The 16,186-nt window shown below is 44.0% G+C and overlaps 1 protein-coding gene across 1 annotated transcript in view; it reads left to right on the plus strand.

Moving 5' to 3' along the window:
* Positions 1-16,186, plus strand: part of LOC124606663 (protein yellow-like) — a 118,555-nt gene that overhangs the window by 90,081 nt on the left and 12,288 nt on the right. Inside the window, exon 5 of the mRNA XM_047138674.1 lies at positions 6,430-6,660. Within this exon, the coding sequence (XP_046994630.1) occupies positions 6,430-6,660 (231 nt within the window). The remainder of the gene's footprint in view (positions 1-6,429; positions 6,661-16,186) is intronic.

Genomic DNA, 16,186 nt, shown 5'->3' on the forward strand with positions numbered 1-16,186 from the left:
TGAACTTGAAGTTTATGACTGTCCTAGAGACATGTCTAGAATAGGTGATAGTAGTAGAAATTCCAGAACGGTTTGAGTTAACAGCGCACTCTGCGCCGCTGCGAACCATCAATGCTCTTTGTCAGTGTTACCTGCAGGTATTTTTCAAGTATATGACATTCTCATTCGCGTCGAAGATACGTCTCTGAATATACATGAAAAATCCGTCAGTGTGGGAGATACTGGAACGTAAGTGAATCTGCCAAATTTCAACAGGTTAAATGCTAGACAAATCTAATAATATTTCATTATTGTGCTGGGGTTTTCGTGTTTCATCTCGCGTACTTCCTCAGCAGTCACATTAATAGATATTCATTTAAGGGTTCGTGTCCTTTTCTTCTAGAGGCCGTGTTCTTGTGTGAAAGCGTCGTAGATATAATGCGATGCCTTATTGAAGTTTCCAGACCCTTTCCGTCACAGTTGTCTAGTAACCGTGTTGCAGTCACTAGCACCGATTTAGTGGTGAATGTGTCCGTTTGGTATAGCTACACAGCAGTCAGTACCATGTAATGCTCGGCAAAGATTGTCGTAAGTTAGCCAATTTACGAAGTAATGAGCGAGCCAAACAATATTCAGTAATACGCGTAAGACAGAACATCGGGTACATTCGCAGTAGTATAACTAAAAGCCATAGGAAAAGAAAGTAGAACTTTAGACAGAGGAAAAGCAGCCGCGTGAATATAAAGAGCATAAATGGCAATTCGCTACCAAGTGAAAAAGACAAGCCTGGGGGTGAAAGAAGCATACAGAAGGGCCGTGTAAAAGAAACAAACTTAAAAACAATGTTAAGGAAATGGAAGGTATGTAGAGCGGATAGGTGATGTAATATTGCGAGAAGATATTGACAGAGATTTGAAAGACCTAAGCTGATCCAAGGCTCTGGTAGTAGACGATATTCCTTCAGAATTATTGGGACAAAATTATTCGATCTCGTATGCAAGATACGCAGGGTAAATATAATCAGACTTCAAGGATAACGCAATAATTGCCATACCAAACACCGCAGGTGCTGACTTGTGTGAGTGTTACCGAACTACCTGTTTAATAAGTCTTGCTTACAAAGCACTTATAAGCTATGCGTAATTTATAGACAACTGGTAATGCTGGTAGAAGCTGATCTTGCACGAGGAATTTAGGAACGAGCGAGGCAGTATTGACCCTACCATGTATACCAGAGGAGAGACTGGAAAAAGCTAACCTATGTTTACCTACAGTACTTGTAGATTTAGAGAATGTTGGTTCAAATGGCTCTGAGCACTATGGGACTTAACTTCTGAGGTCATCAGTCCCCTAGAACTTAGAACTACTTAAACCTAACTAACCTAAGGACATCACACACAACCATGCCCGAGGTAGGCTTCTAACCGTAGTAGCAGCGCGGTTCCGGACTGAGGCGCCTAGAACCGCTCGGCCAGTGCGGCCGGCTTGCTATTTGGGTAGATGGCCGAAGTAGAGAGGATATAAAATGTAGACTAGTAGTCATAAGAAAAGCCTTTTTGAGAAAAAGAAAACTGTTAACATCTAATGTAAATTTAAGTGTTAGGATGTCTTTGTGAACGAATTTGTCTGGAGCGTAGCCTTGAACGACAGTCAAATGCGGACGATGAACAGTTCAGACAAGAAGTGCTTTTGAAATGAGTGCTACAAAGAACGCTGAATACTGGTTTGGTAGATCGGATAACTAATAAGGAGGTACTGCAAAGAATTAGAGACCAAAGATGTTTATGGCACAACAAAAGAACAAAGAGCGGTTCGGTTGATAGGACACATCCTGAGGCGTCGAGGAATAATTGATTCGGTAGCGCATCCGGGAACGCAGAGAAAAGCACATACTCGGAGTGGAATCTATGATACATCCAACACCATAAAGTTGGCTATGTCGCGACCGACAACCGCCGTTGTCGTGCCTGCACTAACACATCCCCACCCCCATCGTTCCACATCCTATCCCAAGCAAAATTGAACACATCCCCCATCCGTTACGCAGAACGTGCTGACATCTACACAACCTAGCAACTACAGTCTACAATTCGTAGTAATAGACGGAAAGTCACCGAGTAAAACAGAAGTAATATCCGGCGTTCCCAAAGGAAGTAAAACAGAAGTAATATCCGGCGTTCCCCAAGGAAGTTTTATAGGCCCTCTATTGTTCCTGATCTATATTAACGACGTGGGAGGCAATCTGAGTAGCCGTCTTAGATTGTTTGTAGATGATGCTGCCATGTACCGTCTTGTAAAGTCATCAGATGATCAAAACGACTTCCAGAATGATTTAGATAAGATATCTGTATGGTGCGAAAAGACTAACTGGCCCTGAATAAAGAAAAGTGTGAAGTTATTCACATGAGTACTAAAAGAAATCAGCTAAATTTCGATTACGTGATAAGTCACACAAATCTGAAGGCTGTAAATTCAACTAAATACTTAGGGATTACAATTACATATTTGTAATTGGAACGACCACATAGATAATATTGTGGGTAGAGCGAACCAAAGACTGCGATTCATTGGCAGAACACTTAGAAGGTGCAACAGGTTTACCAAAGAGACTGCTTACACTACGCTTGTCCGCCATATTCTGGAGTATTGCTGTGCGGTGTGGGATCCGCATCGGGTGGGACTGACGGATGACATCGAAAAAGTACAAAGGGCAGCTCGTTTTGTATCGCGAAATAGGTGAGATAGTGTCACAGGCATGATACGTGAATTGGAGTGGCAATCATTAAAACAGAGGCGTTTCTAGTTGCGAGGGAACTTCTCATGAAATTTCAATCACCAGTTTTCTGCTCCGATTGCGAAAACATTCTGTTGGCACCCACCTACATAGCACGAAATGATTATCACGATAAAATAAGAGAAATCAGGGCTCGCACAGAAAAATTTAAGTGCTCGCTTTTTTCCGCGTGCCGTTCGAGAGTGGTTCAAATGGCCCTGAGCACTATGCGACTTTACTTCTGAGGTCATCAGTCGCCTAGAACTTAGAACTACATAAACCTAACTAACCAAAGGACATCACACACATCCATGCCCGAGGCAGGATTCGAACCTGCGACCGGAGCGGTCGCTCGGCTCCAAACTGTAGCGCCTAGAAGCGCACGGCCACTCCGGCCGGCGTTCGAGAGTGGAACGGTAGAGAGACAGCATGAAGGTGGCTCATTGAACCCTTTGCCAGGCACTTTATTGTGAATAGCAGAGTAATCACGTATGTGTAGATGTAGGAGTAGTCTCAGAATCCCTACACTTACATCAAGGCTCCAACATACCAATCAAACTTTTATTAGTACAGCCTAGCCACCTCTTTTTTAGCTGCTGTCTCTTTCTCACACGTATACTTTCCGATGCTCAACGGCTCGACAGAGTCACCGATCCATTTTGTTTCTCATCCTCCCATCCTGCTCTCCCAGCCCTACCACGACTTACAATCATACGCAACAGTTTCCATCTCCTAGCTTCTTCACCCGCTCAGCAGTGCAGCGTGGTCGATACCTCGTGTTCAGTGAGTGGTACACTGTCCTTGCTCATGAGAGAATCTTTGGTTAGCGGACTCTGGGCTGGAGAGAGAGGTTCCGATGGGCGGACGGGAAGTGGAAGCTGAGCGGACGGTGTGAGCAGCCGTGCAAGGCCATTATTTCCGGCGCTGGCATTTTTCTAACGGAGTGCTCAGAACTGGCCTTGTGGGACTGAGCAATGTGGATGTTGTCGCAACGTGCTTGCCGGTGTTACTGCTGCCCCGTGCTGCATCAGACCTGTGTCTTCCTTGAATTCCCTGCGCGGGGACAGACCCCGCATTTGAGAAATCCTTCACGCAGGAGGATCGTACAAACATACCGCCGTTTGAGCCTCGTACAGATTCCCGTATGGAGGACATAGTGATAGGCATCCCAGGGTTTGTGAAGCAGCTGAATGGGTTGAAAATAAATAAATCGCCAGGTCCTGATGGGATTCCAAATCGGTTTTACAGAGAGTACTCTACTGCATTGGCTCCTTACTTAGCTTGCATTTATCGAGAATCTCTTGCCCAACGTAAAACCCCGAGCGACTGGAAAAAAGCGCAGGTGACGCCTGTGTATAAGAAGGGTAGAAGGACGGATCCTCAAAATTACAGACCAATATCCTTAACATCGGTTTGTTGCAGGATTCTCGAGCATATTCTCAGTTCGAAAATAATTAATTTCATTGAGACAGAGAAGTTGCTGTCCTTGCATCAGCACAGCTACAGAAAGCACCGCTCCTGCGAAACGCAACTCGCCCTTTTTTCACATGATAGCTTGCGAACCATGGATGAAGGGTATCAGGCGGATGCCATATTCCTTGACTTCCGGAAAGCGTTTGACTCGGTGCCCCACTGCAGACTCCTAACTAAGGTATGAGCATATGGGATTGGTTCCCAAATATGTGAGTGGCTCGAAGACTTCTTAAGTAATAGAACCCAGGACGTTGTCCTCGATGATGAGTGTTCATCTGAGGTGAGGGTATCATCTGGAGTGCCCCAGGGAAGTGTGGTAGGTCAGCTGTTGTTTCTATCTACATAAATGATCTTTCGGTTAGGGTGGATAGCAATGTGCGGCTGTTTGCTGACGATGCTGTGGTGTACGGGAAGGTGTCGTCGTTGAGTGACTGTAGCAGGATACAAGATGACTTACACAGGGTTTGTGATTGGTGTAAAGAATGGCAGCTAACTCTAAATATAGATAAATGTAAATTAATGCAGATGAATAGGAAAAAGAATCCTGTAATGTCTAAATACTCCATTAGTAGTGTAGCGCTTGACACAGTCACGTCGATTAAATATTTGGGCGTAACATTGCAGAGCGATATGAAGTGGGTCAAGCATGTAATGACAGTTGTGGGGAAGGCGAATAGTCGTCTTCGGTTCATTGGTAGAATTTTGGGAAGATGTGGTTCATCTGTAAAGGAGACCGCTTATAAAACACTAATAAGACCTATTCTTGAATACTGCTCGAGCGTTTGGGATCCCTATCAGGTTGGATTGAGGGAGGACATAGAAGCAATTCAGAGGCGGGGCCGGCTGGTGTGGCCGAGCGGTTCTAGGCGCTTCAGTCTGGAACGGGCGACCGCTACGGTCGCAGGTTCGAATCCTGCCTCGGGCATGGATGTGTGTCATGTTCTTAGGTTAGTTAGGTTTAAGTAGTTCTAAGTTCTAGGGGACTGATGACCTAAGATGTTAAGTCCCATAGTGCTCAGAGCCATTTGAACCATTTTCAGAGGCGGGCTGCTAGATTTGTTACTGGTAGGTTTGATCATCACGCGAGTGTTACAGAAGTGCTTCAGGAACTCGGGTGGGAGTCTCTAGAGGAAAGGAGGCGTTCTTTTCGTGAATCGCTACTGAGGAAATTTAGAGAACCAGCATTTGAGGCTGACTGCAGTACAATTTTATTGCCGCCAACTTATATTTCGCGGAAAGACCACAAAGATAAGATAAGAGAGATTAGGGCTCGTACAGAGGCATATAGGCAGTCATTTTTCCCTCGTTCTGTTTGGGAGTGGAACAGGGAGAGAAGATGTTAGTTGTGGTGCGTGGTACCCTCCGCCACGCACCGTGTGGTGGATTGCGGAGTATGTATGTTGATGTAGATGTACCCTTGAGTTTATTGTGCCGCCTGAGGGCTTGCGCCGCGTTCCGACTTCGGCCTGACCGACTGTAATTTATTCATGTTCGATATACTTCCTTCTTGTGAGAGGAAAATCTTGAGTCATGACTAAAGATTCAAAAGAGAGAAATGTATGCCTTGCGTTCGTTAAAAGTTTATATTGTTGTAAAGAAAAAGAGACATTAATGCTAGGATTAGATTAGATTTATTTTCATTCCAATTGATCCATAGTGAGGAGGTCCTTCAGGATGTAAAACATGTCAGAAAAACAATAATACATGACAAATATTTACAACTAAAACAAATAAGCTTTTTTGACATTGTAACATGTTAGTAAAGAGTTTTGCTGTTCAGGAAATTAGTTGTATGGATTTCTAAGTAACAAGTGATGTTCAGTAAGTTTCTCACGGCCTTCCTCCAGGATCTTCTGCTGGTGTGCTTAATCTTGGTATAGGTCCTCGTTGACTACACCACCCACATCACAGCATCAGTCACTAACTGTAATCTGGGTGTCCGAGGGGAACGAAATTAAAGGGAAAGAGACACCGGAAGGCAATTCGTTATTTGTGTAAAGCCAACGCCTCACGTCTTCAACAGTCGAAGAAAAAGTGCCCGATCATATATTTGGTATTTGTGTGCTTACTACTTGGACAGCTACTTGCAGAAATGGAAACACCTAGGTGTACTAGTGTACAGGCTAATCTGTGTGTAGTGTGCTGCGGATCCATTCCATCCCTGGGCGTGACGGTAATCAGTGCCGGTGTATGTGTTTGGACAGGTGACGCACCCTTTCTTCCTGCCGGACCCGCTGCGCGGCGACTTCAACATCGCGGGCATGAACTTCCAGTGGTGGTCGGAGGGCGTGTTCGGCATGGCGCTGACGCCCCCGCAGGAGGACGGCTTCCGCGTGCTGCTCTTCCACCCGCTGGCCAGCCACAGGGAATTCGCCGTCTCGACACGCGTGCTGCGCGACCGATCGCTCGTCGACAGCAACTTCCACTACTTCCAGGTACCAGCTGGCGCCGCTCTCTAGACTACTCGAAAACAGTTCTACGAAGAGGAAAAGCCATTCTCTTGACGCTGAAGATAAAGGCATACACAAAGATTATTTCTTCCAAAAAGAATTTTCACTCTGCAGCGGAGTGTGCGTCGATTTGAAATATCCTAGCCGGTTACAATTGTATGTGGGACCGGATCTCGAACCTGCGACCTTTGACTTTCGTGGTCAAATGCTTTACTGTATGACCCTCTCTTCGAGGGGTGGGGGGTGCTCCCTTCTCTCCCAACAGCCCTCACCAGTCACTGACCAGCCTTCTCCCGTCTGAATTCGCCAACGTCTACATCTACATCTACATCCATACTCCGCAAGCCACCTGATGGTGTGTGGCGGAGGGTACTTTGAGTACCTCTATCGGTTCTCCCTTCAATTCCAGTCTCGTATTGTTCGTGTTCAGTTATAAACAAGTTTCCTTAGTGAAAAAAATGTTTTCTTGGTGTTTAACAGATTTACTGGGAAATTAATTCCTTCTTCATCTTCTTGTGAAGCTCTTTTGAAATCCCCACTGTTAGCTAAATGTAATTTATAGAGAAGTATATATTTTCATGGAACTAAAGTCTTTCCGTACACGGTATTTCTCACAATTAAAATGAATATGGAGAATTTGTTCTTGGAAAATGAGAAAAAAAATAGAGAACCCGCTGGGAAAACAAATTTTTGTCTGCAAAATGACTAAACCGAGACACATTCTTAAAATGAATAAATAAAACAAATTGAATTTTCCTCAGTGTGAGAAGGATCGTTCTCAGAAACTGAGGTAATCTGTTGAACTGCTGCAATTAAGTCCTGTTCCATTGCACCCAGAACGTGTTCCCCTTAGCACTCCGTTCTCAGGCTGGCTTGTAATTCTCCGAAGTAGATCACATGAACCAAAAGTATTCAATATCGGAGGGTTGGGTCGAGGCAATCCTGTATCCACTCTCTGTACTTGGGATTTTGAATCATCTTTAAATATTCATTGATTAAAAATTAAATGCTGTCAAGGTATGAGTGTAATTCGTTCTCTACTGTGCGAAGCACGAATTGCTCCAGTAACCAAGCGACGCTGTTGTTTCGACCTGTTGGATGAGAGTGCCAGTGTCAGGGCCATTCCAGTTTGGTGATAAGATCTATTGTAGCGCCTAGAATCGCTCGGCCAATCCGGCCGGCTGATTGGGTTGTTAATGTTCGTTCACACTCATATTATTCCATGTGCAGATATTTTTGTTAGATAGAGATGAATAAGCTGTGTTTCATGAACTCCGTATAGAATTTTTTCGTTGAAGTTTGAAGTAACTACATTTCAAACAAATCTCTTTGCGTGGGTTCTGCATCAATTGGTGCCATGCGGTTTGTAGGGTTAAGTTCCTTGAAGTGTCATTTTCCTATGTCGTTATTGTTGAAGTATCCAAACACAACTCACTGCTCGTCCTCACAGCTGTACTTCGGTCAGAAGCTCACTCCTACCGTGAAAATTTTTCGGAAGTTCAAGCACTGGTAGTCCCGCAAGGTATTCAGGACAACTTCTGTGAAGTTTGCAGGGAAGAGAAATTTACTGACGAAAGTGAAGCTGTGAGGGCGGATCGTGGGTCTAGCATGAACAGCTCAGTCAGTAGAGCAGTTGCCCGCAAGAGGTAGACGTCCCAGGTTCGAGTCCCAGTCTAACATACAGTTTTTATCTGCCATGAAGTTTCAGTTTAATTCTTACAGTTAAGTAAGACTAGTAATCATCCGTGCTAATAACGCTGTTTATTAAGAACAAACGGCGCCATTCCCGGTTTCGAACCGATAGGATCACCATCAGATGGCATTCACGTTTAAAATTGCGTACAGCTTATTTTAAAACGTGAACAGTGCTCAGAGGATGAGCCTGTCGATTCGAAATCGACAACGGTATTATTTGTTTTTAATAAATGGCATCATCAGCGGTAACTGCTTAATATTTTTATTTTATTGTAAGAATTAGCCTCTAATTTTTTACATATTAACGGTCTTACCATGCCAGCTTTCGAGAAAACAGTGAAAGGAATGACAGTTGCATAACGAATGGAAGGTGTCTCAAACAGACGCACGGGACTTTTGAAATTCAAATTCAAATTTGTGGTAAGGTCTTATGGGACCAAACTGCTGAGGTCATAGGTCCCTAAGCCTACACACTACTTAATCTAACTTAAAGTAACTTACGCTATGGACAACACACATACATACACACACCCATGCCCGAGGGAGGACTCGAACCTCCGACGGGGCGAGCCTCGCGGACCGTGACAAGGCGCCTAAGACCGCACGACTACCCCACGTGGCACACCGTATTTTTCAAGAATATATCTTCTACGTCCCCCCCCCCCCTCCCCTGAACCATGGACCTTACCATTGGTAGGGAGGCTTGCGTGCCTCAGCGATACAGATGGCCGTACCGTAGGTGCAACCACAACGGAGGGGTACCTGTTGAGAGGCCAGACAAACGTGTTGGATGATTGATTCATCTGGCCTTGCAACATTAACCAAAACGGCTTTGCTGTGCTGGTACTGCGAACGGCTGAAAGCAAGGGGAAACTACAGCCGTAATTTTTCCCGAGAGCATGATGATTATATGATGATGGCATCCTCTTGGGTAAAATATTCTGGAGGTAAAATAGTCCCCCATTCGGATCTCCGGGCGGGGACTACTCAAGAGGACGACTTATCAGGAGAAAGAAAACTGGCGTTCTACGGATCGGAGCGTGGAATGTCAGATCCCTTAATCGGGCAGGTAGGTTAGAAAATTTAAAACGGGAAATGGATAGGTTAAAGTTAGATATAGTGGGAATTAGTGAAGTTCGGTGGCAGGAGGAACAAGACTTTTGATCAGGCGAATACAGGATCATAAATACAAAACCAAATAGGGGTAGTGCAGGAGTAGGTTTAATAATGAATAAAAAAATAGGAGTGCGGGTAAGCTACTACAAACAGCATAGTGAATGCATTATTGTGGCCAAGATAGACACAAAGCCCACGCCTACTACAGTAGTACAAGTTTATATGCCAAATAGCTCTGCAGATGATGAAGAAATTGATGAAATGTATGATGAGATAAAAGAAATTATTCAGATAGTGAAGGGAGACGAAAAATTTAATAGTCATGGGTGACTGGAATTCGGCAGTAGGAAAAGGGAGAGAAGGAAACGTAGTAGGTGAATATGGATTGGGGCTAAGAAATGAAAGAGGAAGCCGCCTGGTGGAATTTTGCACAGAGCAGAACTTAATCAAAGCTAACACTTGGTTCAAGAATCATAAAAGAAGGTTGTATACATGGAAGAATCCTGCAGATACTAAAGGGTATCAGATAGGTTATATAATGGTAAGACAGAGATTTAGGAACCAGGTTTTAAATTGTAAGACATTTCCAGGGGCGGATGTGGACTCTGACCACAATCTATTGGTTATGAACTGTAGATTAAAACTGAAGAAACTACAAAAAGGTGGGAATTTAAGGAGATGGGACCTGGATAAACTGATAAAACCAGAGGTTGTACAGAGTTCTAGGAATACCATAAGGGAACAATTGACAGCAATCGGGGAAAGAAATACAGTAGAAGAAGAATGGGTAGCTCTGAGGAATGAAGTAGTGAAGGCAGCAGATGATCAGGTAGGTAAAAAGACGAGAGATAATAGAAATCCTTGGGTAACAAAAGAAATATTGAATTTAACTGATGAAAGGAGAAAATATAAAAATGCAGTAAATGAAGCAGGCAAAAAGGAATACAAACGTCTCAAAAATGAAATCGACAGGAAGTGCAAAATGGCTAAGCAGGGATGGCTAGAGGACAAATGCAAGGATGTAAAGGCTTATCTCACTAGGGGTAAGATAGATACTGCCTACAGGAAAATTAAAGAGACCTTTGGAGAGAAGAGAACCACTTGTATGAATATCAAGAGCTCAGATGGAAACCCAGTTCTAAGCAAAGAAGGGAAGACAGAAAGGTGGAAAGAGTGTAGAGAGGGTTTATACAAGGGCGATGCACTTGAGGACAACATTATGGAAATGGATGAGGATGTAGATGAACACGAAATGGGAGATAAGATACTGCGTGAAGAGTTTGACAGAGCACTGAGAGACCTGAGTCGAAACAAGGCCCCGGGAGTAGACAACATTCCATTAGAACTACTGACAGCCTTGGGACAGCCAGTCATGACAAAACTCTACCATCTGGTGAGCAAGATGTATGAGACCAGGGAAATACCCTCAGACTTCAAGAAGAATATAATAATTCCAATCCCAAAGAAAGCAGGTGTTGACAGATGTGGAAATTACCGTACCATCAGTTTAATAAGTCACAGCTGCAAAATACTAACACGAATTCTTTACAGACGAATGGAAAAACTGGTAGAAGCGGACCTCGAGGAAGATCAGTTTGGATTCCGTAGAAATGTTGGAACACGTGAGGCAATACTAACCTTACGACTTATCTTAGAAGAAAGATTAAGAAAAGGCAAACCTACGTTTCTAGCATTTGTAGACTTAGAGAGAGCTTTTGACAATGTTGACTGGAATATTCTCTTTCAAATTCTGAAGGTGACAGGGGTAAAATACAGGGAGCGAAAGGCTATTTAAAATTTGTACAGAAAGCAGATGGCAGTTATAAGAGTCGAGGGACATGAAAGGGAAGCAGTGGTTGGGAAGGTAGTGAGACAGGGTTGTAGCCTGTCCCTGATGTTATTCAATCTGTATATTGAGCAAGCAGTAAAGGAAACAAAAGAAAAATTCGGAGTAGGTATTAAAATTCATGGAGAAGAAATAAAAGCTTTGAGGTTCGCCGATGGCATTGTAATTCTGTCAGAGACAGCAAAAGACTTGGAAGAGCAGTTGAACGGAATGGACAGTGTCTTGAGAGATGTGTTGTGTCGGTAGCTGGGCCGACACCGTGAAGTTGAGATGGCTGAAAAGGCAAGCTAGACTAACGCAGACGGGCGTGAAGTACTGGAACAGGATACGTAATTAATGTTAGGAAGAAAAGTACGGAGCAGGTTTAATACTTAACTTTACTCATTGATTGAGGTACATCGATCTTGACGATACACAGGAGGCTTTAAGTACAATCACTGTATGGCTAATGGCGCCTTGCTAGTTCGTAGCCATTAACTTAGCTGATGGCTATTCTGTCTCTCGGCTAATGAGAGAGAAAGGCTTCGTACATCTGGTCGGTAGCTAGGTTCGCGTACAACTGGGGCGAGTGCTCTCTCGTATCACGAGACCTGCCTTGGTGGTGGCGCTAGGTCTGCGATTACACAGTGGCGACACGCGGGTCCGACATGTACTAAATGGACCGCGGCCGATTTAAGCTACCACCTAGCAAGTGTGGTGTCTGGCGGTGACACCACAAGATGAACATCAACAAAAGCAAAACGAGGATAATAGAATGTAGTCAAATTAAATCGGGTGATGCTGAGGGAATTAGATTAGGAAATGAGACACTTAAAGTAGTAAAGGAGTTTTGCTATTTAGGGAGTAAAATAACTGATGATGGTCGAAGTAGAGAGGATATGAAATGTAGACTGGCAATGGCAAGGAAAGCGTTTCTGAAGAAGAGAAATTTGTTAACATCGAGTATAGATTTAAGTGTCAGGAAGTCGTTCCTGAAAGTATTTGTATGGAGTGTATCCATGTATGGAAGTGAAACATGGACGATAAATAGGTTGGACAAGAAGAGAATAGAAGCTTTCGAAATGTGGTGCTACAGAAGAATGCTGAAGATTAGGTGGGTAGATCACGTAACTAATGAGGAGGTATTGAATAGAATAGGGGAGAAGAGTAGTTTGTGGCACAACTTGACAAGAAGAAGGGACCGGTTGGTAGGGTATGTTCTGAGGCATCAAGGGATCACAAATTTAGCATTGAAGGGCAGCGTGGAGGTTAAAATCGTAGAGGAAGACCATGAGATGAATACACTAAGCAGATTCAGAAGGATGTAGGTTGCAGTAAGTACTCGGAGATGAAGAAGCTTGCACAGGATAGAGTAACATGGAGAGCTGCATCAAACCAGTCTCAGGACTGAAGACCACAACAACAACAACAACGTAAAAGAAGATGTTAACTTGAGGTTAATTTTAACTTCTACCTTGAAACTATGTACAGCATTTCCCCTAGTGTAAATTGTAAGTCGCTGGTTCATGTGGTTACCAATAGGTGTCTCCCAGGTGCAGCTCGCTAGTTCGTTCACTACCCGTCGTGCGCCGAGTCCAGCTGGTCATAACGAACTATAAAAGACGTTTCGCACTCACCCTTTCAATAGGTGCTGTTCAGTTACAGCTGTTCGACGTGGTTTTCGTCGACAGACGTCACTGCACCCCCTATAGAGAAAGGGGTGTACGGATCTCGCGTTTCACCACTCGCCACCAAAGTCATATTATTTCATTGTACACGCATTTTTATGGATATTTCAAAGAAAATGTCTGTGTGCCTCGCCTTCCAACATATTTTGGTGAACCGAGACTCCGCATTTCAACAGCAATGAACACAGTAACTCCAAACATGATCGTAAAAATATGATGCGAGACTATCATCTGGATGTTTGCCTTACCTCCGTACGACTTCCACACAACGTCTGTGGAAGGTAAACGAAAACATTTATCGCAAACGTAACTGTAAAAAGTAGTTAAAGGATCTGTGTGCATGCCTGTAACAAGATATGCCCTTGTAAATCAGATGGTTCCTTTGGAAATAAAATTTTGCACTACGATGCGTAAATTAAATTTTACCCCAAGTGTCCCTCTTCATTCATGTAGAAGATATAGTCTTGAGACATCGAATGAATGTTTTCCAAACTCTCTGTGTAGTTGAGTGCAGCGATACAGCAGCACCGTTAATTTGTACTATTGGATTTTATCTGTACATCTGTCTCGACTTTAAATCAGTCACATAGTGCTGGAGATTAAAAAATAAGAAATGTTCCAAGAGGAATTATATTTCAGGGTTCTATTGCAAGACTACATTGTGCTGGCGGTATGATTCGAAAAGCTACACGCGACTATGAGTTTACTTCCCTACCTGGCCCATGTGTCTGCTAAATTTATTTTGCCATTTGATTGTGTTTGTTGTCGTTAGCCTGCATTAGAGGTTATAACATTTTTCAGAGTCTAAATGAACTTGAATGCTGAAATAATATTGATGAAATGGTGGCCCTGATATTATTATAGTCAGCCGTTGATGGGTGATTAATATAACACTACGGGCTTGATCTTTTATAAGTTATGGCACAAGTTTAGTGATGAAAAAATTGGGCAAGCAATCCATGTTAAGCATGATGGCAAATAAAACATGAATTGTTGGCAACACAAATAAACGCAACAAACAGTTAACACTTCAGTAGGTAGTGACTGATTGGGAAAGAGTAAGGTTTGTCTGATTCAACTATTTATTCTGGCTCAAAACATGGATAACCTAGTCTGAAATTATCTAACATTGTATGGACTTTGATGGGTATATTCTACCCAGAAGTTATACAACGTTGGTGCAGCTGAGAACAGTGGTGACACTGTGATTCTGTTTGCCCTAACAATCCAGAGCAGCAATACATCTCCCCTTTCTCGATGTGTAGCGCTGTCTCAGCTGCCGGTTGCAGTCGTAGCGTTTGCAGAGCAGCGATGTGCGACGCCTGTGATTGGCTGTCACCGGCACGAATTATGTAAAGTCGCAGCTGGCAATCTGTTAGACGGATCACAATTACCTTCTAATGGAGCCCCGAAATCTCGGCAGATTCCAGAGTGGGACACTCCCGTTCGCCGGTCATATCATGGACCAATTTGACTCATACAGCCGGCCGCGATGGCCGAGCGGTTCTAGGCGCCCCAGTCCGGAACGTCGCGACTGCTACAGTTGCAGGTTCGAATCCTGCCTCGGGCATGGATGTGTGTATGATGTCATTAGGTTAGTTAGGTTTAAGTTGTTCTCAGTTCTAGGGGACTGATGACCTCAGATGTTAAGTCCCATAGCGCTCAGAGCTATTTGAACCATTTGACTCATACAGCAATTTGCACAAGGAGATCAAACGTCAAGGCAGCAGACCTGTCACAAATATGACTGCCCTCGGCACAGCGAGTTGTCCGAGATGACTGAGATCTAAACTGCTGGTACAGCTAAGTTCTCAACACAGGCTGCCCAGTCAAGACCAATGCTAGCGCGAAGTCAGGACAAGTGTCCGCGCAACCCACTCATAATAAGAGTCAAGATCAGTATCCACTCCAGACCAGAGACTGAATCAGAAGTTCAAGTCTCTCCTCTTCTCACTTTCCATCAAACCTTGGTGAACTCCACAAAAGCACTCTCACAACCATCCCTGCAAGGGTTTCGTGCCAATCACCAGACTCCATGAGATCCAGGTCTTCCCTCTAACTCGTCTGCTCTACCCCTAGGCCAGTCCTTAAAGTTAACAACATTCTTCTCTTTTTTGGAGAAGCAAATTCCCAGACATGGAAGAGAAGACATTGTGCTCCTGACTTCTTTTCTTCCTCGGCCACTGTAGGCAGCATATTTTGAGTTTCCGTTTAGCTCTAAAGCGAACAACACATTTAGCACAGAGATCATTATCTCGACGGCTCGAACGTTATAGCGTGTCTGACAAGAGGCATCGCTCAAACTAAGGGAACTGCCTTTGTGTCCCATCCTGGACCATCTCAGAGCTCCAAAAGTGTTGCGCTCCATTCTAAGATTGTTCCAAAGACCTAATGGTTCAAATGGCTCTAAGCACTATGAGACTTAAAATCTGAGGTCATCGGCCCCTAGACTTAAAACTACTTAAACCTAACTAACCTAAGGACCTCACAAACATCCATGCCCGAGGCAGGATTCGAACCTGCGACCGTAGCAGCAGCGCGGTTCCAGACTGAAGCGTCTACAGGGTGTTACAAAAAGGTACGGCCAAACTTTCAGGAAACATTCCTCACACACAAATAAAGAAAAGATGTTATGTGGACATGTGTCCGGAAACGTTTAATTTCCATGTTAGAGCTCACTTTAGTTTCGTCAGTATGTACTGTACTTCCTCGATTCACCGCCATGATTTCATACGGGATACTCTACCTGTGCTGCTAGAACATGTGCCTTTACAAGTACGACACAACATGTGGTTCATGCACCATGGAGCTCCTGGACATTTCAGTCGAAGTGTTCGTACGCTTCTCAACAACAGAATCGGTGACCGATGAATTGGTAGAGGCGGACCAATTCCATGGCCTCCACGCTCTTCTGACCTCAACCCTCTTGACTTTCATTTATGGGGGCATTTGAAAGCTCTTGTCTACGCAACCCCGGTACCAAATGTAGAGACTCTTCGTGCTCGTATTGTGGACGGCTCTGATACAATACGCCATTCTCCAGGGCTGCATCAGCGCATCAGGGATTCCACGCGACAGAGGGTGGATGCATGTATCCTCGCTAACGGAGGACATTTTGAACATTTCCTGTAACAAAGTGTTTGAAGTCACGCTGGTACGTTCTGTTGCTATGTGTTTCCATTCCACT

Source organism: Schistocerca americana, chromosome 3 (assembly GCF_021461395.2).
Source record: "Schistocerca americana isolate TAMUIC-IGC-003095 chromosome 3, iqSchAmer2.1, whole genome shotgun sequence".
In the NCBI taxonomy this organism is placed as follows: domain Eukaryota; kingdom Metazoa; phylum Arthropoda; class Insecta; order Orthoptera; family Acrididae; genus Schistocerca; species Schistocerca americana.